This window comes from Rhinolophus ferrumequinum, chromosome 17 (genome assembly GCF_004115265.2).
Source record: "Rhinolophus ferrumequinum isolate MPI-CBG mRhiFer1 chromosome 17, mRhiFer1_v1.p, whole genome shotgun sequence".
Taxonomy (NCBI): domain Eukaryota; kingdom Metazoa; phylum Chordata; class Mammalia; order Chiroptera; family Rhinolophidae; genus Rhinolophus; species Rhinolophus ferrumequinum.
The window spans coordinates 40184910-40210821 of record NC_046300.1 but is presented as its reverse complement, the minus strand read 5'-3'; the positions used below and the strand labels follow the sequence as shown (position 1 = coordinate 40210821).

The following is a 25912-nucleotide window of genomic DNA, read 5'->3' as shown; positions in this document are numbered from 1 at the left end:
TCCTGCTTTTTCACTGAACTCTTAAGTGAGTAAATACTCAAAAGAAACTAATCGGGAAAAGCTAAAGCAGGAATTCTCAGTGCAGGCCCCAGAGCAGTAGCCGTCACCATTACTTGGGAACTTTAGTTAGAAATACTCATTTTGGGCCTCACCCCAGACCAAGAGTCAGAAACTGTGGAATGGGACCGAATACGCCCTCCAAGTGATTCTGATGCATGATGGAATCTGAGAACCACTGAGCAAGAAGTTTCTGCCCAAATAAGAAATCCATTCATGGTAAAAGGAATTAGCCTTTTTCACAAACAAATTTAGATTTTAATATAGTATTTCAAAATACGTCTGACACATAATTGGAGTTGGAATGTTAATATTTTGCACAAGGATAAAATAAATTTAGAACTTAAAAGTTTCTCCTCAGAACTCTTACCCATCATTTACATATTTGTCTGAGTTGCACTTGCAGCGTGGAGAGAAAACAAAAGAAGTTATGAGATGAAAACTGCACAGCACTCTTTAAAAAAATAAAGCAGGGACAAGGAGAAAAACATTGCCTCTACCTTAAGGAAAATGTACCATATTTCATTAAATCTCAGATGCCACTGATATACACCAATTTATGTACTGTTAAGAAAAAAAAAACTCTTATGATACACTGTTAAGATACCATCAATCATAAGGCCAACCCCAATCTGTGTTATGAAGCTAGAAAAGAAAGTGAACTTTAGAATTAATGAAATACGTGTAGTGTGTGGAACTGTGAAGGCAATGTGTGTGACATCAAATGCACATGGAAAACACGTCTGTGAATTATATCATAAGCAAACAGAGAAGGGCTACCCCCAAAGGACTTTAAAAATTTGACAGGGAAAAAAAATGACAAAAACTCATTAGACTTAAGTATTAAGATACATTAAAGCCTTAACAGAGTTGAGCTATTTTTTGAATACTAACCTTTTGAGGAGAGCAGTGTATCCTTGGTTTTCCTTGAGGCTTTAATCCAATTATCTAAGGTAAAGAAACATTAATTGAAACATCGCAAATATATGCAATAGAACTTTTCTGCCTGGGGGCCAGGGGTGCAAGGGTTGGGATGAACACTAACTGTGCATTAAACCCTGTTACCTGTGTCTTTTACATTAATATTATTTTAGAAGATTACAACGGACTTTTCAATATACCAACTAGCTATCTCTTACCCTAAACTGGGGCAATTTAGAAAATAAATCAGTTACCAAAGAATTGACCAAAACATAGCATTGCTGTTTGTTACCCTTAAAATAAAAAACAACCAGAAACCTTTATATTTCATGAAATATATGAAAAAACAATGCAAACAATAATTGCAGAAGCATAATATTTTACCGTTTTTCATGAAAACCTAATAGCTCACAATTCCCAACATATTCCCATAATGCGTCCAGAGCCTGACCATATTCCATCTGTCTGTTCCACAAAATGCATACATTGGGAAGAATCCCATTTGAAGACTCCTATAGCACCATGTGCATCTACTTCTATCGAATGAGGCTACTTTCATGTTTGTAGTTGATAACTCTTGTATGAAAGGTTAACAGATATTTATCAGTCTATTTCGTGAGATTTTTGGCATTTTTAATTTATATGCATTTTACATGTGAATGTTTATAAAATGTAAATATTCCTCCCAAAAGACAAATACTGTAGCACCCTAAATAATAATATCAACAGCAATAACTATTCTTGCCCATGTAATGACTTTGGAACAAAACATCCTGGGATTAAATTCCCTGCTAGGCACGCACATCTCACTACGGACCCGTTTGTACCTGATGTTGTCTTCCTGTCATTCCCTGCAAAGCCATGCTCCTACTCTCAGCAAATATAATCTCAGGCCCTCATCGTTCAAAGAGTACATAATTGAGAAAAAAATATAAACCCGGAAACTTGGTCCTGAGGAAGGACTCAGACTTCTGTCGGCTTTCTATGGGAACAGGTTTTCCAGCAATCCCATTGTCCTGAAGACACTCCTAGGAGTCCGGGATTACAAAAGGCCTCTCTGTCAAAGCGAACAAATGTAATTTATCTTACAAGCTAGATCTTCTAGTTTCACATTACTTTTGGCTTACTTTGCTAACCTTAGTTCTTAACAGTCTTGCTGAAACATCCCTCGGTCATTCATTAAGCACCTGCTATGTGTCAGGCCATGTTTCAGAATGGTATCTACAGAGAGCTATGGGGTAATGACATTGTCTTTGTCCACTGGAGAGGGGAAGGACGGAGAGGCTGGGGGTGTCAGTCTGGGCACCTCAGGATCTAACCGGCTCTCCCTACAAACTCCTTTTTTTAGCAATGCCAACTTCCGAAGACTAAAGTTTTACTTTTCTTAGGGATGGTAGCAAATTGCTGATTGGAGTGTGACGTTAGTGATATGTGAACGCATGAGCTGGAGAGGTCTACACACCTTTTTAAGAAACCGCCTTTTCTCTGAGTAAATGACCAGGAACAACCACTTTCAAGGGAAGACCTTGCAGGCCTCGAAAGGATAACTATACCAAAATACAATTCTGCAGTGCAATATTTATAGAGCAGCCTGGCACAGCGGGGTTAGGAGCCACAGAAGGGAAGCAGCTTCCTTTGCACGATGACCCTAAGCCATTATCACGCAGGGAGAGAACTTCAGCTTCCTGATTTGCTAGTGGCTATATAATGCGGGCACCTCTTGTGTACAACATGGCAAATGCCGCTGGCTTGGGCGACAACTGCAACACCCCACCGAGCTCATAGCAATGCAACTGTACTTGTAGGTCTACTATGTAGCTGTAAATACGTGTAACAATATGCTTTCCTACTACCTATTCAGAAAAAGTTAAATAAGCTAAAACGTCATATATTTCCCCATGGGATTTGAAATTATTTTACAGCACAGGATTCAAAGACGGGCACTGCACATTAACAAAATCATGCTTTGGGCATGACAACAAGAACACCTGCCCCTTAAAGCATTGATTATGCCTAAATGCATGTAACTATCTCCAAAAGGGAAAAGGAGTAGTTTCACTCCCCAAACCGTGATGCCTTGGTGAACCAATCTTGGTTTTTGGTTTGTATTAATTTTTCCAAAGGTCAATTAAGATCACTGTTAGCCTTTTACAAAAGCTATCCCCAAATGAGAGAACATTTAATGAGTAGTTGCCGACTTCTTACTAGAGGGCATTAGGAAAAGGTAGCCAAAGATGTACATACTCTGTTCATTTTCACCAGAATACAAGGGTACCCTCTGGAGTAGCCAAAATTAGGATCCTTCACACCATTGCAGTCTCCAAGTAAGGTAGTAACAGGAAACTGACAGGCAACATAGACGGGACCCTTCTGGTCAAAAAGTACTCCATCGGGACAGTCTGTGAGATTCTTCTGTTCTTCTACACCATATGCTAAAAAGGAAACATATGTGCATGTAGATCAGCCAAAAAAGATCTTAAACACAACCAGGAATATATCACCTTTGAACAACATCTTTGAAGACAAAAACAGCAATGCTAACTACTAGGTAATGTGCAGGAAAAGAATGTTGTGTCTGTTCCTTTAACTTTTAACAGCTATCTAATGCTCTAAAGTGTACTGCATTTCAACAGTGGTTTATAGATCAATCTCTTTTGTCACCATTAGGTGGTGCCAGCCATAGCTATAGCATTGTCTGAATGCCTTCTATGCTCCTGGCCCAAGATACAATGGTGAGGACATAAAAAGGCACCGCCCTGATGGAGCTTACAGTGTAGTGGGTAAGACAGGTGTTAAGTATAAAATCATAACCAAAGGGTCTGAAGATACACAGTGCTATGGCAGTCTATACTACAGGGACTGCAATAGCTGAGAGCAACTGTTAGCTTAGAAGAACGTGTTTTTAGCAGAGATGGAGGTATAATTAGACTGATTCAAAAGCGATAAAGAAGTAAAATGGGTACAACTTGGAGATGGGGAAGCGGAGGAGAAATCTATAGTGGTTTTTCAAATGCTTGCACTGCACTGGCCCAGTGTTAGGCAAAAGTGGCACAACAGTGAGCACGCTGACGTGGCCCCTGCTCTCCACGAGCTTAGTGTATCGAAGAGACTCACTACTAGCAGGTCATAGGTATATGCTGAACAGCTATGGTATACACCTGAAACTGATAGAATGTTGTATGTTAGCTAGATTTTTTAATAAAATAAGACCTAGCCGGACCATCAGCTCTAATGCTCTTATTATATTCAAACGAGACCGGGTCTTATATTCATTTTTGCTCCAAAAGATGCATTAGAGCTGATGGTCCAGCTAGGTCTTAATCAGGGAAACAAGGTAGTATGGATAAAATTAAAGGCAAGCATTTGTAAGGATTGGGTATTCTAAAATTCTCAGAAATATAGAAACTAACTCAAATGCTTTTCAAGTTCACATGATGTAAAATTAATCCATAGTAAATAAAAGCTATCTTAAGTTTGTTGGTTTAAGTAAAATGTAAACAAAAGCTATCTTAAGTTTGCTGGTTTAAGTAAACCAGACATGTCTTTATCTTACCTGGTTTTTACAAAAATAAGTTTGTGTTAATTGACTTTGATGTCTATGAAAAATGTTTCTAGAGATTATAAAATATCCAAGCTAAAAGAATGCTAATTGCTTACTTCTTAGTTTTCATTAGAAGATGAAGTTTTAAGGGTTAAAATCTCTCTCTCTCTCTCTCTCTCTCTCTCTATATATATATATATATATATATATATATATATATGTGTGTGTGTGTGTGAATAACTTTGTGGTATTCCAGAAGGGTCCCTGGAACACATCAAAAGACTTGAAACCATGTGGGAAGCACAGTAAAATAAGTGATGAAAACTTCTAGGGTATATTGTATAGGTAAACAATGGTAGTAAATTAAACGAATCCTCAGGCCTATGGAAAACCCAAGACAGCCGCTTGGTTCTTCCTCGCTCCCCATTTTTCTGGTTTTTGCATTCCTTTGTGATCACAGTGCATTTAAGCTGAACTTAGATGAAGGAACTTACGAACTGACATTACTGAAAGGAGATTATCTTACTCTTCTGCCAGGGTTTGAATAGTCACTTTAAAAAAATGCCAAGTTGCAGTAACTGCTTCCTTTCACAGGGAGCTCCCAGGAGACAGAGACTTTAAAGATCATTGACTGCCACACAGAGATTTTGTTTATTGGAAAGGACATCAAATAAGAGACACTCTTCAACCTCACTGGAAAGGACCTATTAGGTACCTAACTGCAAAAGTGGACATCAACTCCTGTTTACAGACATCAAAGACGCCCTGCGGACCAGAATGGGTAGACACCAGAGGTAGACAGCTATCCCAAGACGTCAGCAAGGCCTATATACCTACAGACTGATACTGAACCCAAAATCCATTTTGCTTGGTTTTTACCTATTTGCTAATGATACAGTAATAGCCATACTTGTTCTTTGGGTTTTTTAATATAGTACAACTGTTTATGATTACTGAACATGTATAACTGTTAATACTCTTTTCATGGCTATGTAAGGATGCTATGTACTAGATACTAAATACAGAATGAGACAGAAGGCAAAACTCAGATCATGATAATTCGCAGCATAGAAATGATCCAGTGTGTTTTCCTTTTGCAATTAAACCCATTAAGACCCGACTGCGTTCCATTTACCTGTCCTTCCCTTTCGGGGAAAAATTTAGCCTCAGCTCAGATCCCATGGATATGGTACTAACCCATCCCCAATGTTCACCAAGACGACGTCAATACTGAGACTTCTAGGAATAAGCCTTCCTAGCACTGTGAGACTACACTACCCAACCAAAAGGTTGGTCATCAGTGCATCCTATGGATTGATTTATAACCAAATGGGGGAAACTGTGGATGAAAAAAGAAGTTCTATAGAAAGTAACCTCACAGGGTGATCTGATCATAAATTCCTAACTGGGCAGGTCAGGAGGGGTAGTCATGCCCAGGCCTATACCTCCTCTAGTGAAAGGTTTTAAGCCACCCTGTCCATTGTTTTTATGCATCTAGGTTAACACTTTTGAATATCAGAAGTGATACCCCTTGAAGTGGTAATTAACCCTCAAGAGCGCACATAATTTTAACTATCCTGTTATCCAGTCCCTGTGTTGCTTCCTGCCACCTCCATGTAATCTTCCTTCTGTTCCCTCAAATGCATAAAAGAAGCTGCAAAACTGTTATTTTCTGGAGCATCTGAGATCTTGTTCCTGGAATATATCACCAGTTTGGCTGAAATAAACTCTTATAAAAATTCTCTACAGGTTTAAACGTTTCTTAGGTCAACACAGGTTACAGGTATGTGCCACTTAATGACAGGGGTCTGTTCTGAGAAATGCACCCTTAGGCGAATCCATCACTGTGCGAACATGTAGAGTGCACTTACACAAACCTAGATGGCAGGGCCTACGTACACACAGGCTAGATGGTAGAGCCTATTGCTCTGGAGGGGAGGGAAAATTGTGTTTCCTCTGCCCTTCTGGGTTTTTGGCTGAGACATCCCTATAATAAAAGACAGATTAACAGGAGAAAAACAAACAAAAGTTTAATAACATGTATACCTCCTGTATACATGGGAGAGACCCAGGAAAACTGAGTAACTGGCCAAAATGGCTGAAGCCACCACCTTAAATACCATCTTCAGCTGAAGATAAAAGATGATGTTTTGGGGAGTCAATTTCAGGAGGTTACCTGGAAAAGCACAGTAAACAAGGGTAAGGTTGTTATGCAGATTTGCTTCTGTCTTCTGTACTGATAAGAGTTTCTAGAGATAAGGTCAACCACCTTACAAAGGGAGACTTCCCTTACTAACGTAAAGGTCTGTTACAAAGGGTAACTTCTACTTGGTTTTTAAGATCTGCTCCCTTGACGGCTATTTCTTAAAATTAACGCATCTAAAATAACCCTTACGTCAGAGCCATATTTTGGAGTGACTAATTCTGTGTTGCCTTACAGCTCCTAGGCCACAAACTCGTGCAGCGTGTTACTGTACTGAATACTGTAGGCAAGCGTAACCCGAGGGTGTTTATGTAACACGTTGCACTACGACCCCATGACAGCTACTGTGACACAAGGCAATAGGAATGTCCCATCTCCATCATCATCTTATGGGATCACCACGGTATATGCAGTCATTGAGCTCTAAGGGAAAAGGTAAGATAATAGAGATTTGAGTAGAGGTTGGAAATAATTATCCAGCAGGCTTGCCAGGAAGCAGAGCAGGTCCATTTGAGGGAGGCGATCAAGTATTCACAGAGCTAATTAGTCTTGCTGAAAATCTTTCTTCAGCAGCACCTGGTTGCTCAAGGGGCAATCTCTAAGGAAGTGCTTCATCCAGGAATTTTATGGCTTCATCCATTTGTAATTTATGACAAATAGACTGAGGCAAGGGCTTTTAGAGTACTACCGGAAAGAGTAAAAGAGAAATAAAAAACCATGGAATCAAGCTTGATAAGAAGGAAAGTTGCGGGTGAGGGGTTGGGGTAAAACAAAAGGGTCAGAGAGAACTGAAAGTCCCAATGAAGTAGAAGAGCAGTGAGGGAAAGTTAAAACAAGCCAACCAGGATGACAGATTATGTTAGGAAAGTCTTGATTAGCGCTGTTGCCAAGAGTCCTGCCTGTTCTAAGGAAGCCTGTAGGTGCGTGTGGCTAAGGAAGAGGTGAGGCAATCAAGAACCAAGAGGCCAGGGCATCTGATGATTATTCATGCGAATGCTAATACCATGGAGTTCGGCCAAGCGAAACACGAGGAAAAACTGGGCTGGCTCCGCTATTAGAGGAAGCGTTACAACTGGTAACTCCAAAGAACTCAGAACTGATACATTTTTTAAAAAAACAATACAAACGATTCCTAGTCCCCCCAACAAGCAAGACACTGGATCTGAAAGATCTAAATATTTAGAGACCTTAATTTATATAATATAGATTTAGTCTATTACTCAAATACTTTCCATTTTAATGCAGATGTTATGTTAATGAACATACTCATGTACTTATTGTAAGATAGAAATATGAAATCAACTGCTTGTTAGGCTTAGACCCCTGTTTTTCCATAAGTTAGAATATTATGACTAATCATAAAATCTACTTACAAGTCCTCTCACTTGACTGTGTTTAACAGAAAAGAAAAAAAGAAAAAGGTAAAATAAATTCTAAGAATGATGTCCCTAAACATAATCATAATTTGGCACTAGTTTTTTTTTTTTAACTAAAAACTTTTGCCTTGCTTTAAGAAAACATACTTACGCTTTAGAAACTTCTTAAGATCTTCAATGTACCCTTTATAGGACTCTGGATCAGACATACTGAATGAATATTCCAATGCAGTCACTGGTTTTGGAAAAACCGTAAGTCCTATAAAGACATAAAATAAAAAGGGGGAAATTAACAGCAGCAAATTCCTTATCTCCTTCCTTCTCGTTACTCTTATCCCTGAAAGGCAGATCTTAGTAAATTATGTGGTCACAAGTAGATTGAAATTATCAAGAACTTCCCACTTCTGACTATGCAGGTCCTCTACAATGGAAGATAATTCCAAATCCACAAAATCAACTCAGACATTACCAATTAAAAACCTCCCTAAATCTGACTAGCTACATTTATAATTACTCTGTTCCTTACTTTAAAAGATACAAAGTTTTACTTTGTACTTTCTATATTCATTTTTTCTATCAAATATTTTTTCGTTTTGTCACTTTACCATTAATAAAGAAAAATTTTAGCAGATCAAAATCTAAGCACTTTTGTCATTCCAATTACAGCTGTATGGAAACATTCATAAAGAAAGCTTACCTTATTCAGTGAAAGAGGCCCATACAATTTTTAACTCTATGGTTAAATATTCTTCCTTCAATAAACACTACCCTATAAAATGAGGTTTTCTCATACTGAATTTGGAGTATAACCACCACCAATATCGTATCAGGAGTCAATACCCATGTATATAGAACATGTTGCATGAGTTTATTAATAGAAAATGTAAGCATATTTACCTGTAGGAAACATAATCAAGCTTCCATTTTTAATATAAACTTTCCTTGTTTAAAAAGCATTAGATCTAGATTATTAATTCAGCTTTCCAAAAAGGCATCGCTTGGGTTTGGATGATCCCATTTGCCTATTTTTTCCTTACTACTCCACCCACAGCAAATCACTACAAATTCAATAGTAACTTCTGATTTTTTATAAAAGTGTTTATTGTAGTGTGGACAAAAAAGGGGTGCTGTACTAAATCTAACTGAAAGTAACCTCACAGGGTGATCTGATGAAAAATTCCTAACTGGGCACGTCATGGTGGGCAGTCAGGCCCCAGGCCTGTAACTTCCCTAGTAAAAGGTCATCTTTACCTTAAGCAGGCCTTGTCCATTATTTTGGGGTATCTAGGGTTAACACACCTTTGAAATGCCTCTTTTTCAGATCCTCTGGGTAGGGTTTGGAGTTAATAGTTTAATACCAAGATATGAACTGTTTTTTGCTCCCCGATGAATCCTTTCCACAAAGTGACGGCCGGTACTACCTACTACCTGGGTTCAAGGAGCCGATTTTCCCAATTTCCCGACCAACTTTTCTAGGGATTCAGGAACAGGAAAGTGAAAGAATTTCCTGAGAATGGGTTGGAATTCCCACCTGGAAACCCTACCTCTGGGAGGGTAACCACCTTCAAGAGAGCACATAATCTTGTTAATTATCTTGTAATCCAATTCCTCCTTGCCCTGCTTTCTCCCACCTGCATGCAATCTTCCTTACATCCTCTCCTTAAACTGGGAACTGTCATTCTGGGGAGCATTTGAGATCTTGCTTCCCAGCAATGTCATCAGTCTGGCTCAAATAAATTCTTACAACAATTCTCTAGAGGTTTCTTAGATAGGCAGTAGAAATAAAACCTCTAATCACCCAATATAAGAAATGACTATCTGTATATGTCTGAGTTTGTTTTTCTTAAGGTTATATAGCAGCAACAAGATATTTTATATCACAAGTAAAAAAGTAACAGCCAATGCAGCTTGCACATAACTATATAAAAACACCTAACTTTTAAGAAAAACCCAAAGTAAAATATGTAAATTTCTAAATTAAAGAAATTTTAAAGAAAAACGTAAAGATACACATGCTATATAAAAGGCTGCATTCCTTTACATGACTAATTTCTAAGAGAATTTTTAAATGATTCAATTTACAGAAACTGTCTTAAGACCTAAATGTCTAAAACTGAATTTCCAATACCAGTTCCTTCTTAGATTGCTTAGCAATGCTCTTGGAGCCCTAGTTATAGCCTACTTAAAACACTGAAGTAAAAAACCACAGCAGGAGTATGCAGAACAGCTGAATTTTTGACATAGTACATTCCAAATAAAGTTCTTAGCTTATCCCAAAATAAGAATGTCAACAGAATTTGAAAACTACAATAACTCTTATTTCTTCCCAATTTAAATCACTGGGGATGAGTGTGTGGGTGCATCTGTACAAGTGTGGATGGAAGGTATGTATCTATGTTATATGTATGTATATATTAACATATATACCAATTTCAAGCTAGCATTCATTTTACCAGGTATAAACACATTATTGAAATGATGGTCATGGTAAAAAAAAAAGAAAAAACCAACTTAGAAAATACAAGGTAGGAAAAAAACCTAGAAGTGCCCATAATCCTTTTATGAAGAGAAAATCAGGTGTAACAAACTAATGTATGTTCATCTAATATTATATATCTATAGATATGAATGTGAGCACATATACTTTATTTAAACTAATGATAAGTACTACAATACAACTGGTAAATAATTTTAAAGAACTCATTTTAAACTGTGTACTTAAATACACTGAATATATTTTACTTATATTACTTATGCAATTATAAACAGAGTTTAGTGTTTCTGAAATAGATCAGATTGTGTTCAAAGGTAATAAAGTCATGGAACTTAAGTAGCAAGAAAAAGAATTATTATCTTAGAATTAGTCTAGGTAGAAAGAAAACAGCCACAATGAGAGATGAGGGGAAAATCAGCATGGAGCTAGCTAGCCTCTGATACTTGGTCGAATAAACTGAAAGAGTTAAGAGAAAAGTTATTCACGATGTTTAGACAAATACCAGCTGCAAACAAAAGAAAAGCCATAGACCAAATCGTTCTAAGAAAAAATGGTTGGAGGAAATTCATTCAGTTTGGCTGCTGATATGGCTCAGAGGTCCTTGCCGTGAGCAATGATCTGGAACAGGGTCCTCTATCTCCGCACCCCTGACATTTGGGACTGGGTAATAATTCGTTGTTGTGGTGGCTTGTCCTGTGCAGTGTAGAATTTTATTTAGCAACATACCTGGCTTCTACTTGCAGTAGCACCTCTCTAGTATGACAAACAAAAATGTCTCCAGATACTGCCAAATGGCCTCTGGCTGAGCATCCTGGTCCAGATAGAAACCTCCTGCTAGATTCCCACCTTCCCTGGCCTGCCTGCGACTCCAGTCCTACTCCTACGGGGAGAGCCTCCCACCTCTATTGTCTCTAGAAGTTGTTCACACATTTTGGGGAATTATATACACTGGGGTTCTGCACATTATTGTCTTATTTCTATAAAAACTGCCAGCACCTTGAGGACAGGGGCCATGTCCAATAACGAAGGCAGAGCTTACATTCAGTTTTAAAAAGATAAAAGTGTGATTTAAACAAGTGTTTCAGTTAAGATTTTTTTCTGTACTCAAGTATACTCTCCAGTATCCTGGAGAATTTTTATCCTTAAGATCATCAATAAAGTAGCATTAAACACATTTAGAGTATACACATTTTATTCCCTATTGATGTATCACTATTTAATATTTTTTACCACTTCCATACCAAGCCATTAAAACCATGAAACACATATTTCACAAGACCACGGCTCTAACCTGAGCTACAGCCGAAATATATATTTTGTAAGTAAATTAACTCAGGACAAAGTGAAACTGCTATCCTGTTTCCCTGAAAATAAGAACTAGCCAGACCATCAGCTCTAATGCGTCTTTTGGAGCCAAAATTAATATAAGACCCGGTATTATTACATCATACTCAGTATTATTATATTATATTATATTATATTATACTATACTATATAAGACCCGGTCTTGTATTATAGTAAAATAAGATGGGGTCTTCCATTAATTTTTGCTCCAAAAGTCGCATTAGAGGTGACGGTCCGGCGAGGTCTTATTTTCGGGGAAACACGGTACACACGTTCATAAAAGCCATTCATATCTATAACTGTATTGGTCAAATTTGGCTTCACTATAATTCTCAATATTAACTTCTGCCTACTCCTGGCAAAGGACTCAAGATTTATCAGCCCAGGTCTTTGTATCAGTATGTAAATATTAAAGGTCTTTGTATCAGTATATAAATATTAAACAGCAAACAAAACCCAAAACTTTCACATTACCTAACCCCAAAGTTTATCTTTTATCTGCTAAGTTAGACAGATTTGTGATAAAGGTATAAAAGCCATGAGAACTGCAACATAATTACCTGGACTAGAAATCTGGTCACGATATTTTGGAACCTCATCGTTCAGAGTCTGAAGCATAGCCCACATTGTGAATGTGAAGAGTGCAGCCAGGAACCCATAAAAGACTAGGTAGAAGAGCAAGATCAAACCTGTGAAAGAAAATAAAACTTATGAAACTGGAGATACGCACATATGTTGAGTTCGCATGTGTGTCCAGGTTACAAAAAAGAAACAAACCAACCACTCAAGGCCAAGATTCCAAGCTTTGCCATGCACACAGCCAAGTATCTCCATATTTAGAACAATATGAATTTGCCTAAGCAAGGGGGATTTCAGCAGGCAGCACCCACATATCCTGTAACCCCTTCTTTCCTCTAACACTTCCAAGGAGCTTCCACAGAGCGTACTCAGGTTCAAGGTCAGAGCTTTAAAATTCCAACACATAGGGGAGTGTTTCCCAAAATGTACTTAATGACCTCTAGAAAGATAAAAGATGATTTTAGGTGGGAGAAGCTCAATATGTACATGTTCCTTTAAGTGGGAAATAGAAAAGAATTAGTACATCAACTCTGTATTTCACACAATAGTTAAAAAATGGGTTGATTTAAATAGCCAAGAAATGTGCAGAAAGGCAAATCGTGAAGGCGGTATTCAATGAATCAAGTTTAGGAAACACTGGTCGAGTGGGAGGCTCATGCAAAAGTAAAAAAGAGGGTAAGACTGAGAAACAAGCTCCCCCAACCAAGGGGACTTCACAACTCCCCTGCTACACACAAGGCAAGAGTTGGCAGATGCAATTCTCAACATCAAGGGCTCAATCTTTTTTTCCTTCACAAAAGAAAAAACACTAAGATAGATCTATCCTAAGCCAGTGATTTATTTTGGGAACATCTAAAATTAATTACTTTTTGCAAATGTCTATATTTGAAGTTCTAACATCGGAAGTGGTCACCATCAAGATTATATATTAGAATATAGTCACACATTTATGCTTAAATGTTTAAAAGTTGATCAAAGAATATTAAACAAATTCTCAGGTACAACAGTGAAGAATATATATAGAACTCCTCAGAGTTGAATTAACATCAGCTTTATTTCCCAGTCTTAACAACCTACTTTTTCGTTTGCCTCAGTCTATTCCTCGCAGAAGGGCTAGAGCAGGGATTCCTAACCTGAATTCTATGGACCCTCTCGCACCCACCCCCCAGCAAGGATTAACGTCAGTGCTTCTGAAATTTTCTGTAATAATATATAGTGGTACCTCGGTTTCCCCATAGAAAGTTAATACAAAATGGATTAATCCGTTCCAGACCTTTAAAACCAACCCCTAAAACTGCAAATTTGGCATGAATTTTACTATCTAATGATACCATAGATCCATAAAATGTACAGTGTTCGTAAACCGAAATGTTCATCAACGGAGACGTTCAAAAACCGAGGTACCACTGTATTTCAGAACATACCCTTTTTTGGGGGGGAGGAGAGCAACTCTACAGCATTCTTCTGATTCTCAAAGACCCCATGACCCCAAAACAGACTGTGCCAAAATCTAGGTAACTTTTATTTTTAACCACAGGCCCGATACTGCCTCCCTTTTCAAGTAAAGTGGAAATGATTAAAGCAATTTCACTTTCATTTCGACTAGCATCCCCCCGCCCCCGCCCCCACCCTGCCACAAATTACCAGGAGGCCAAGAGAGGGAGCGAGAGGACAGAAGGAAGAAAGGAGAGCATGTCACCTTCAGACAGCATCACTTCCCTACCACACTCTGGGATCCTGCTGCAGAAAAAGGAAAGACCGATCTCAGTGAAGCAATCGGTGTAACTATAGAAAGAAGGAAACGAAACACATGCGAAGCCCAAGGCTAATTTAATGAAATATGAGAGAAATGCTTCTTTAAGATCTAGATGTTTGTAGGATTCTTTCACATCTAGTTGTAGGAACTAATGGATAAAACACTCCACACAGCAGACCAACGTGGACAAATACGTAAGTGTAATAAGAATGGGCTGTGTTCCAATAAAACCTCATACAAACACAGGCAGATTGAGGCCACAGTAATTTGTCAACCGATGCGATATTACACTGGAGAAATCTGAAACAAAAGTGCTAAGAGTTTAATTATTTAGCAGTGTGTTTAAGTCATCTCAAAATATTCTTATCATTTTCAAAACTTGATTTTACACTTCCAGGAAAAACACTGTAAATGAAAATTATAAAAATGGTTACAAAGGAAATGAACATATAGTAGACATAAACAAGCTGTATCCAAATATACTTTCTAAAGAAACATTTCACAATGAAAAAAGTATTAAAACTAGTTAAAACTTCCTAGAAAGAGTTAGATTCATAAAACAGACAAATTAATAGCCATGTCCCAAATCTGATGCCATATACTAGTGACTATTAAGTCAATTTTGAATGTAAGGAGTAAGCAAACAAGTACGTGTAAATAAGTGACTTCCACCACTAAAGCAAGTTTTCCCTACTTATAAAAAAAATCATTTTGCGGAGACCCAAATCTAACATTTAATAAAATTAATCTCACTTATAAATATCATACATGAAAGACTACTCACAAGGATAGCAACACTTAACCTTCTCTCCCCTACTAAGAAAAAAAACACCAGAAAATAAAAGCAAATTATAAATTGCTGCTTTCACACAGGGGTGAACTTGCAGTGAGATACTCAGATGCAGTTTCTGACGGGCTAACAATGACGGAGACCACACTGGGGACAGCCTAGGTTAGTAGGTAATAGATTAGGGTACATGGAACCTACTCAATGTGCCATGTCTGCTTCAGCGCTAGTTACTGGAAGCAGGAAACCATAAATGAAGGCCAAATCGTGATTATATTACTAATGTTCTTTAGCTTAAAATCCTTCAAGAATTTCCTAATATCATTAACCAACTAAAGAAACATGGACTAAAATTCTGAAGAAACATCAGTATTCTAAATAGTCTGAAGTCAACAGAATCATAACCAAATGTTTACTAAAAATAAACACCAAAAAGTGTAAAGCTGTAATTGCCATTATTGAATCATTACAGTGTCATTCAAACAGTACAGAAGGCACAACAATCCTACTTTTACGCTCTGAGATCTAAGGGCACATAACAGAAAAACTCAAAAGACTACAAATTTCTGCCCCTCCTTACTCCCTCTTCCTTTCTGTTCCTTGAGAAATCCATTTTAAAATCCTTTTCCCCTCAGCTTATTTCCTGAGATGCAGCTAGAGTCAGGCTTATGCTCAAATCCTGGCCTGAGCACTTTCCAGCTGGGACATTGGACAAGTATCCCACTCCCATTTGAAAAAAAAAGGTAGTAGTATCTAATTATTCACATTATAGAAAGGAAAATAAAAAGCAAGCGATTTGATGACATAAAAACAAAACTCTTCAGGGGAACAAAAAGGCCAACAACAAACTAGAAACATTTCTGGAATGATGCTGCAACCAGGCTTTAAGGCTAAACAAGGTTTAAAGTTCAATCTAATCAATTACATCTTACTCTCAAAAATATTTTTAACAAATGAGGTTTGATTCATGTAGACTCTTTTTTTTTTCCCCAAAAATTTTATTGGGGAAGGGGAAAAGGACTTTATTGGGGAACAGTGTGTACTTCCAGGACTTTTTCCCAAGCCAAGTTGTTGTCCTTTCAACCTTAGTTGTGGAGGGTGCCGTTCAGCTTCAAGTTGTTGTCCTTTCAGTCTTAGTTGTGGAGGGCGCAGCTCAGCTCCAGGTCCAGTTGCCATTGCTAGTTGCAGGGGGCGCTGCCCACCGTCCCTTGTGGGAGTTGAACTGCAACCTTGTGGTTGAGAGGATGCACTCCAACCAACTGAGCCATCTGGGAGCTCAGCAGCAGCTCAGCTCAAGATGCCGTGTTCAATTTTAGTTGCAGGGGGCGCTGCCCACCATCCCTTGAGGGACTCGAGGAATCGAACTGGCAACCTTGTGGTTGAGAGCCCACTGGCCCGTGTGGGAATCGAACCGGCAGCCTTAAGAGATAGGCGCATGGAGCTCCAACTGCCTGAGCCACCGGGCCGGCCCATAATTTTTAAAAATCAACTACATGGGTACGTACAAGTTAATATACGGACAAGTACAAGTTTAAAATCCTTTGTATATTTGGGTTTTTAAAAATAACTTTTTATTGAGGTATAATTCACATTCCATTCGCCTATGAGTGGAATTGCTGGGTCATATGGTAACGCTATGTTTAGCCTGAGTATGTGCCAGCCTGTTTCCTAAAGCAGCTGTGCCATACTATATTCCCACCAGCAAGGTTCCAATTTCTCCACGTCATCCATATCTCTTATTGTAATTTTATACAGACATCCTAGTGGGTGTGAAGTGGTATCCTATTGTGGACATAATCTGCATTTCCCTAATGGCTAATGATGTCGAGCATCTTCTCGTGAGCTCACTAGCCATTTGTGTCTTCTTTCACTGTCTATTCAGATCTTTGGCCCAGTTTTAAATTGGGTTGTCTTTTTATTTGAGTTATAAGAGTTCTTTATATATTACAGATACAAGCCTCATATCAGATATAAGATGTACAATTATTTCCCCCCTTTCTATGGATTATCTTTTCACTTTCATAGTAGTGTTTTTAAAGCAGAAAAGTTCTTAATCTTGATTAAGTCCAATTTATCTATTTGTTCTTTGGTTGCTTGTGCTTTTGGTGTCATAGCAAAGACACCATTGCCTAATCCAAAGTCATAAAGACTTGCATTTATGTTTTCTTCTAAGAATTTTATAGCTTTAGCTCCTATGTTTTAGTCTATGATTCACTTTGCATTAATTTTTGTACATGGGATGGAGACTGCGAGAAAATTTTTACAAAACATTTAACCAATAAAGGGCTTCCTTGCATCTAGAATATGTAAACTCTTACCATAACATTATTTTTTTTAAATGGGCAAAAGTTTTGAACAGAAACTTCACCAAAGATGTAAGGATTAGAAAACTAAGCTCACGCTGGTCCTGGTGGCTCAGGTGGTTGGATCGCCGTGCTCGTAATGCCGAGGTCGCCGGTTTGATTCCCACATGGGCCAGTGTGGGCTGCCCTGGGCTGCTGTGTGCTTCCACAGGCTACGGTGTGAGCGGCCAGCAGCCAGCGTGAGTGGCCTGCAGCCACTGAGAACAGTTGTTAAGTGGCCGACCAGCAACCAACTGCCTCAAGCCAGGGGTGGGGGAGCCCAAGGCTCATAATACCAGCATGGGCCAGGGAGCTGTGTTCTACACAACTAGACTGAGAAACAACGGCTTGAACTACCAGGATGCAGGGGTGAAGGGGAGGCAGAAGAAACGGGGGGGAGGGAAGAAAAAGCTCATGAAAAGGTTCTCATGACACCATTAATCATCAAGGGAGGGCAAATGAAAATCACCGTGAGCCACCACCACTTGCTCCCCAGAATGTGCTAGATGTTTCTATGGTCAAGACTGACCATACCGAGTGATGGTCCAGGAGTGGAGCAACTGCAACTCTCATACACTGTGGGAATGCACTAAAACAAAACAAAAACAACACGAAAAAACATTCTATAAAACCGTTTGGCAATTTTTTGAAAAGTTAGCAATATACACCTATGACAACATCTCGCCAATACATTCCTAGATATGTGACCAAGAAAAATGAAAGCACATGTTCATAAAGGAAAAGGTGTATGAATAGTCACAGATGCCTGATTTGTAATCACTAAAAACTGCAAATAATCCAAATGCACATCAACAGATCAATCAATTCGTTTATATCAATACTGTTCATGGACTATTTCTCAAAATAATTATGCTGAATGAAAGAAGTCAGCGCCTACTTCCCCAACCCCCAGAGTACACACTGCATGATTCCATGTCTTTAAAATTTGAGAAAACGCAAACTAAAGTGTGAAAAAGCAAGTCTATTTTTGCATGGAGACTAGGGAGGTAGAGAGGTGGATTATAAAGGGGCAAGAGGAAATTTTGGGGGTGATGTATATTATCTTGATTAGTGCCAACAAATCTAAAAGAAATTCTACCAGAAAAGAAGAGGGGGAAGAATGCTCAAAGAAATAAATTTTCTATCCAGTATGGCAAAAGTTGGAAAATATCCTACACCTAGACACAAACTGGTGAAATTTCAGAACACCAAAAATAAAGAAAAAATTTCTTAAAGCTTCTAAAAAGACAAAACAGATTACGTAAGACAGAGAAATATGACCAATATCAGGTATCTCATTAGCCAAAAATGAAACAATATATTCCAAATTGAGGAAAAATGATTGTGAACTAAAAGATCAACCAAAAAAACAAAAGGACATTTCCAGACACACAAAGACTCCCTCAATCCTACCTGAAATTGGTCACGCAATACAAAAAAAATTGAAGAGCAATAGCAAAAAATTGTTAACAACTCAAGAATCCTCCAACAAAGCAAGGGAGAAATAAAATATAATAATGGAAAACTATAAGTAGTAGTTAAAAAAGAATGTCAAAAAAAGTAGTCAAAAACCCTAAGAGGAAAAAGTAACCTCAAAATGATACACACCACAGTACTTAAATTTAAAATACTCAAGAGTACAGAATTCAATAAATATACTCGTATGTATGTATATATACAGTGTTTGTTAATGGATCACAAATGTACAAAGCAAATTCACAGCGATTACTTCTGAATAAGGAAGGGATTGGAATTCCTCTCCCTCATCAAATCTAAGGTATAACTCATATACTATAACTTTCATTGATTTCAAATGCACAATTCTATGTTGACTGTTGTATAACCTGTAAAACCACCACTACACTAAAAATACAGAAATTTCCATTACCTCCAAAAGATTCCCTTGTGCTCTTTTTACAACCTACACATCCTTCACCAGTCAGCCAGTGATCTTGTCACTGTATTAGTTTGTATTTTATATAAAGTTAAAAATTTTAATTTGTTTAAATTTAAACAGAGTGAAAATATTTTGTATCAATAAACAGTAAATAAAAATCAAGATACAGCATGACAGCCATGAACCTTCGTGATGCTAAGTGGCTTGCCATATATAAAACAAAAGTAGAATTACAAAACTTATCACATTCATGAGTGTATTTTAACAGACCTCTTCCAGAAATACAGACTGAGTATACAATAACAAAAGGACAGTATTTTTAAAACGCAACTGACAGTTATCTAACATATGTAGAACGTTTTAGTCACCAGAATACAAACTCTTTAAAAACTTAGAACACTGCTCCCAAACTGATCATGACTTAAATTACAAAATCCAAAAACAACAGAAACAAAAAACAACAAAAAATTGGGCCGGCCCGGTGACTCAGGCGGTTAGAGCTCCATGCTCCTAACTCTGAAGGCTGCCGGTTGGATTCCCACATGGGCCAGTGGACTCTCAACCACAAGGTTGCCAGTTCAATTCCTTGAGTCCCACAAGGGATGGTGGGCTCGGCCCCCTGCAATTAAGATTGTAAACGGCACCTTGAGCTGAGCTGCCTCCCGGATGGCTCAGTTGGTTGGAGCGAATCCTCTCAACCACAAAATTGCCAGTTCGATTCCTCGACTCCCACAAGGGATGGTGGGCTGCGCCCCCTGCAACTGGCAACGGCAACTGGACCTGGAGCTGAGCTGTGCTTGTGCTCTCCACAACTAAGGCTAAAAGGACAACTTGAAGCTGAACTGCACCCTCCACAACTAAGATTGAAAGGACAACAACTTGACTTGGGAAAGAGTCCTGGAAGTACACACTGTTCCCCAATAAAGTCCTGTTTCCTTTCCCCAATAAATCTTTTTAAAAAACAAACAAACAAAAAAAAACCCCTAAAAAATGAAGGCCACATTCTCTAAAATCAAAGTAAATATATTAAAAATTAAAATAAAAAGGTAGAAAATAGACTTCTAAGTAGTCTTCAGATTAAAAAGGACAAAACCTGAAATTTAAAACGATAATATAGTCAGAGTAGAACACAAAGGAAAATCCACAGCCTTACATGCATTCACAAAAACAAGTAAGACTAACAAAAAAGCCAGGTTTTTAATTCAAAAATAAATAAATTCAAGGAAAGTAAGAGAGAAAGAGAGACTTAAGACAAACGCACAAATTAATAGAAACAAATGCAAAAAATATTTAATTTCATCAATAAAACCAGTTTTCAATTAGTAAACTTGAAAACAGATGAAATATGATTTTTTAAGGAAAATAAACATTTCAAATCAGTTTTTTACAAAAAATAAAGAGAGCTCTACCCCTAAAAGATACCAAGCCCAAATGGCTTAGTTGGTTCTCCCAATTTTCAAGGAACAGACTCTTTTTTTATACATAAATTATCCTTTCTGTATGCTCTGTAAGTTACCTAAATAGTAATTTTATAAAGCTAGCACTATCCAGATATCAAAACTGGACAGAAAAGTACTCACCCAAATTACATATTCATTTATTTTACAAACTCTTATATAGAACTTATATACTGTAGTGTGATACAGACACAGGATTGGAGACACGAATCAACAAAATACAATATCCAAGAAAGAATGCATATAAAATGAAGTTTTGTATTAACAAAATTGGCAAGTCAAATCAGTGAGGAAATGATGAATTATTCAATATATTTCGGGATAAGTGATTAGGTACAGCCCATAAAAGATCGTCAAATTTGTGATGTTGATTTAAAACAAACACAGTTTTAAAAATAAAAGAGTAAAGAGGCAAAAAAGAGCAAAAAGATGAGCAAGCGACTGAGAAGAAATGAAAATTGAGTAAACAGAAAAATATCCTCAGTTGCAGTTATCAGATAAATTGCAACTTAAACCAACCAGATACCAGCAAACTCACAAAATTTTTAGAGTGAGAATGTCCAATGCACAGAAAGTTGAAGGGAAATAGGTTCTTTTATCCACTGCTGGTGGGAGTATAAATTGGTACGGCTTTTTTAAAGGACAGTCTATTAATAATAAAAATAAGCATATACCATAAACTGGAGATTCCATTTCTCAGTATCTACCCTAAATAGTTACACACACATACTGCAGCAATTTTTAAGAGGAAACTTGGACACAATTTAAATATTCACCACAAAGAAATTCATGTATCTTGGATATATATCTCTACACTATGGACTCTTGTGCAATGATTCAAAGGAATAAATCTATTTTACTGACATGGAAACATGACCAAGACATACTAAATGAAAAAAAAAGCAAGTTCTAGAACATATATTTTTCCTATTACTCATGTAAAAGTGGAAAATTACTTATTCCTAGGTATTTCATAGATAGCCATAGATACACATATGTAAATGCACTGAAAAAGGACAGGAATACTGATAAATAATCATCTTCAGGAAAGACTCCATGATTGGTGGAAGGCAGTAAAGAGAAACATGAATGTATTCATGTATTTTTTCCTCCAAGATGCAGTTAAGAATATCTACAAATACACAGAAGAGTTAAATCTAAGTAACACCAATAAAAGATTCTACAGTTAAAACTCTATTATATTTATCTCACAGCTATTCACCATTTACTTATTTTGTATGCATTTCAAGTTGCAGATGTCAGTACACTTCACACCTAAACACTTCAGCATGCATATTAACTAAAATTGAGAGAAAAATTACCTTCAGTGAAACACACAAGTCTCTCCAATGTACCACCAGACGACTTCTGACAGATGCATTCACCTGATTCAAACTCCTATCAAGATGCAGAAATTACCATCCTCCTACACAGTTCTCATGCCCCTCCCCACTCAATCCTCATGCCCACTGCCCTAGAGGCAAACACCACTCTGGGCTTTTTTCCAGCACAGATACGTATTACTTGTTTTAGAAATTTCACGTAATTGAAATCATGTAGTATGTATTCTCTTCAGTGAAGCTTCTTTTACACTAAGCCTCACTGTGAGATTTATCCAGGTTTTGTGTATCTTTGTTCCTTTTTACTGTTGAGTAGTATTCCATTATGTGGACACACCAGTTTGTTTATCCATTTTCCTGCTGACGGACACTTGGGCTGTTTCCAGTTTGGAGCAACTATGAATATTCTTATACAAGTATTTTCATGGATATGTTTTCATTTCTCTTGGGTAAACACCTAGGAGTTTATCCAAAGTAGATACACCAAGTATTATGTTTTAAGAAGTATTACAGTTAACAGTGGTCACCCAGGGAAGAAGCAGAGGATGACAGAAGACTTACTGATTGTTCACATCTGTATTGTAAAAATTCAAACAGTGGTGTTACTTTTGTTACATGAAAAGAACGAAGCCAAGAATCCACATTCCACTTAAGACCAGTTCAGGTTTCTTGGGTCAACCTAGACCACTAACTCTTAAGTTCCAAAGAGAGGTCAGCAAACCACAGAAACTACCCGTTTTTGTAAATAAAACATTGAAAAACAGCTACGCCCATTAGTTTACATATTGTCTGTGGCCACTTTCAAGTGACAATGACAGAGTTGAGTAGTTGTCACAGGCACTGTATGGCTGGCAAAGCCTAAAATATTATCTGGTCATTAAAGAAAAAGTTTGCCACCTCCTGTTCTAAAGCATTCATATATAGGCTTTGCTTTCATTTCAAAGTGACATTTGAAACTACCTCATACAACTTTTCTCTTACAGAGGAAAATGAGATTTTAAATATTATCTAAGCTGAGATGGAGATGTGGAACTAGAATTCAGGTCTATATTCTGAGTCCTAGTTGGGTTGCCTTCTTAGTATATTTGTGTACTTCTAAGACTCATGAAGTTAAAACACTCATTTTATATATACGTGTATATACATGTATCTATAGTAATGCCAACAGGCTCACTGTTACTATGAGGCCCTATCTGGAAACTTCAAAATGAATCAGAAGTTTAGTGGAACAGACTCATGGTGAGCTGAGGGGAATTAAGTCTTTATGCACAAGTTTCTCTACAACAAGACTTTCAGTGTGAAGCTATAGCAATTAACCTATTAATACTCTCAACTTTAGCCCAATGAACAGGTGCATCACAAACTGAAACTAATTAAATGATAATTTGTTCATCAAAAGAATAGTGCTGACTACGTGCTGGTTGGTTGTAGGGATACACAATGCAGATGTAAATCATCTAGTTAGTAGGAGCGATATATATATAAACACCTTTAACCCAGGATACAAAGTTCTAGGTGCTATAGGGTACGGGGAGTGGTAGGACCAAAGCTGCAGCCTTAGAAACAACCGGATACCGGACAGCAGTAAGGTTACTTGCACTGGTTTGGGTCACAGTGACTCTGATGAGTCCCTGGAACTTTGTGGGGATGCAGCAGGCACTAAGAGCCCACTTTCTCAGAGTCAACAACACTGTACTTTTTCAAAAGTGGCAGATAAAAAAAGTTGGAAAGCCAATGTTCTATGTGAACTTGGAAGAACTTTGAAAAAGTTCCAGAAGCTCTTTTATCGGGTGCTTTAAGATTTGTAATCAGAGAATTTAAAAGAAAAGGTACGACCAGATCTTAATCAAGCAGGGCAGTTTGGTGGGAGTGTTAAGGGCTAAGAAATTTCCAATCAGTGGTTAGCATTATGAAGCTAGGAAAAATGAGCATCCCAGGCGCCCTGAAAGTGTGCTATCAGAAAATACTGGGGGCAGGGGGTGTCTGCAGGGTGAACAGGCCAGAGAAAATTAATTCCTGAATTAATAGCAGTGGCAATGAGGGTGTGGGTCACAGATTCAAGAGGTCTCATGGATGTAGAACTGGCACCACCTGGCCAGGTTTTGAGCCCAAATGACAAAAATAGCAATGCTGCTTTAAAAAACTGCAAACATAGGAGCAATTCAGACCTTCAGTGGAGAAAGAGGAAAGCGCTCCATTTACTAGGTGATATATAAGTTACTGGAATCATCTAAGCCTCACTCTCTCAGGTTTACGGGATATTCATGAAGCAACTGGAATCTGAGAGAGATGTTAATCAAGAAGTAAAACCTGTGAGTGATCTTGGCAATTGTTTTATGAGATGGCAAGGGAAAATGAAGAGTAAACAAGACCAAAGACAGAGCCCGGGAAACAGACATTTAGGAAACATGAGAGGGAAGAGCAGACAGGAAGGTACCAGGAAAGGAATGGTTAGAGAAGCATGGAGTGGGGGGGTGGGGTGGGGGTAAGAGTATATTTTACACACACAGTGTGATCAAAAAGTTCTTGCCACTTTCTGAAGCAGTTCGGGCAGTCCTCTTTCATGAGTGTCTTTAGTTCTGCTGTTGTGGCTGCTTCGATGTCCTGAATCATTCTGACTTTGGGGAAGAGTCAGAAGTCGCACGGTGCCAGATGTGGTGAATAAGGTGGATGAGGACACACCGTAATGTTTTTATTTGACAGAAATTGACGTATACCAGAAGTGATGTGTGACACAGAGCTTTTCCATTGTGATCAAAAAACACAGTGAATACTGCTGCCGAGTGCCATCCAATGGAAAGGCAGGGATCTTCAATACAGGCATCGAACCTTAGTAACAGTGTGTGACAAGTTTCACCTTGTTTGGTGCAGTCAGTCGGGTGTGAGCTATGGTTGAGAGAAAGTGTGTTTTAAAGCGTGCTGTAACTCATCCGCCATCATAACGACACTCTGTGTCACACATTGCTTCTGGTATATGGCAATTTCTGTCAAATGAAAACATTACGGTGTGTCCTCATCCACTTTATTCACTGAATCTGTCTCCATGCAATTTCTGGCTCTTCCCCAAAGTCAAAATGACCATGAAAGGTAAACGTTTTGAATCGATTCAGAACATCAAGGCAGCCATGAGAGTGCAACTAAAGACACTCACGAAAGAGGACTTCCAGAACTGCTTTGAAAAGTGGCAAGAACAATGGGATAAGTGTGTTCGAAGTGAGAGGGAGTATTTTGAGGGGGAGTAATGGCATTATCTTTTACTGTAATAGAATTTTTTTTATTTAAACATTCACCATAGTGTTTGATCACACCTCGTATACGGCCACTTTTTATGCACCAGATACTGTCCAAAGAAAAGTACTTCATGCCTTGGACAAGGTCAGTACCACAGTCATACCTAACCATGGCGCTAGCAAAATACTAAGAGAAAGTCACAAATAGAGCCGGCTCCACAAACAACTCAGTAACAAAGCTTAAACAGGTATGTGGCAGGCTAAGTTAGAGAATTATTTTCAGAAATATTAGCAATAGCACCCTGTAGGGGAACGGATGACAATATTACACAAGACCCCATTAAATCTGACAGCAGGTAAGATTAAAAAGAAAAAGCCTAAAAAACAGTGAAGCAGGACTCAGGAGACCTGAATAATAACCTGGGTTCTATCATCCTAACCAGATATACAACCCAGGTCACAAACTCAGCTAAGTATCCAATGAGAAAGTTAAGTGGAAGCTTCTTCAGAACACTGAACTATGTAAATCTAACAATGCTGTAGCAAAAAAACCAAAAAAAAACAAAAAAAGAGGGTGGAGTGTGGAAT

At 38.0% G+C, this 25912-nt stretch overlaps 1 protein-coding gene across 1 annotated transcript in view; it reads right to left on the bottom strand.

The window, feature by feature from the left end:
* ATP1B3 (ATPase Na+/K+ transporting subunit beta 3) overlaps positions 1–25912 on the bottom strand; it is a 37578-nt gene that overhangs the window by 5727 nt on the left and 5939 nt on the right. The window contains exons 2-5 of the mRNA XM_033132944.1: positions 12497–12625; positions 8250–8357; positions 3223–3410; positions 952–1005 (exon numbers count right to left, since the gene is read on the bottom strand). Of these exons, the coding sequence (XP_032988835.1) occupies positions 952–1005; positions 3223–3410; positions 8250–8357; positions 12497–12625 (479 nt within the window). The remainder of the gene's footprint in view (positions 1–951; positions 1006–3222; positions 3411–8249; positions 8358–12496; positions 12626–25912) is intronic.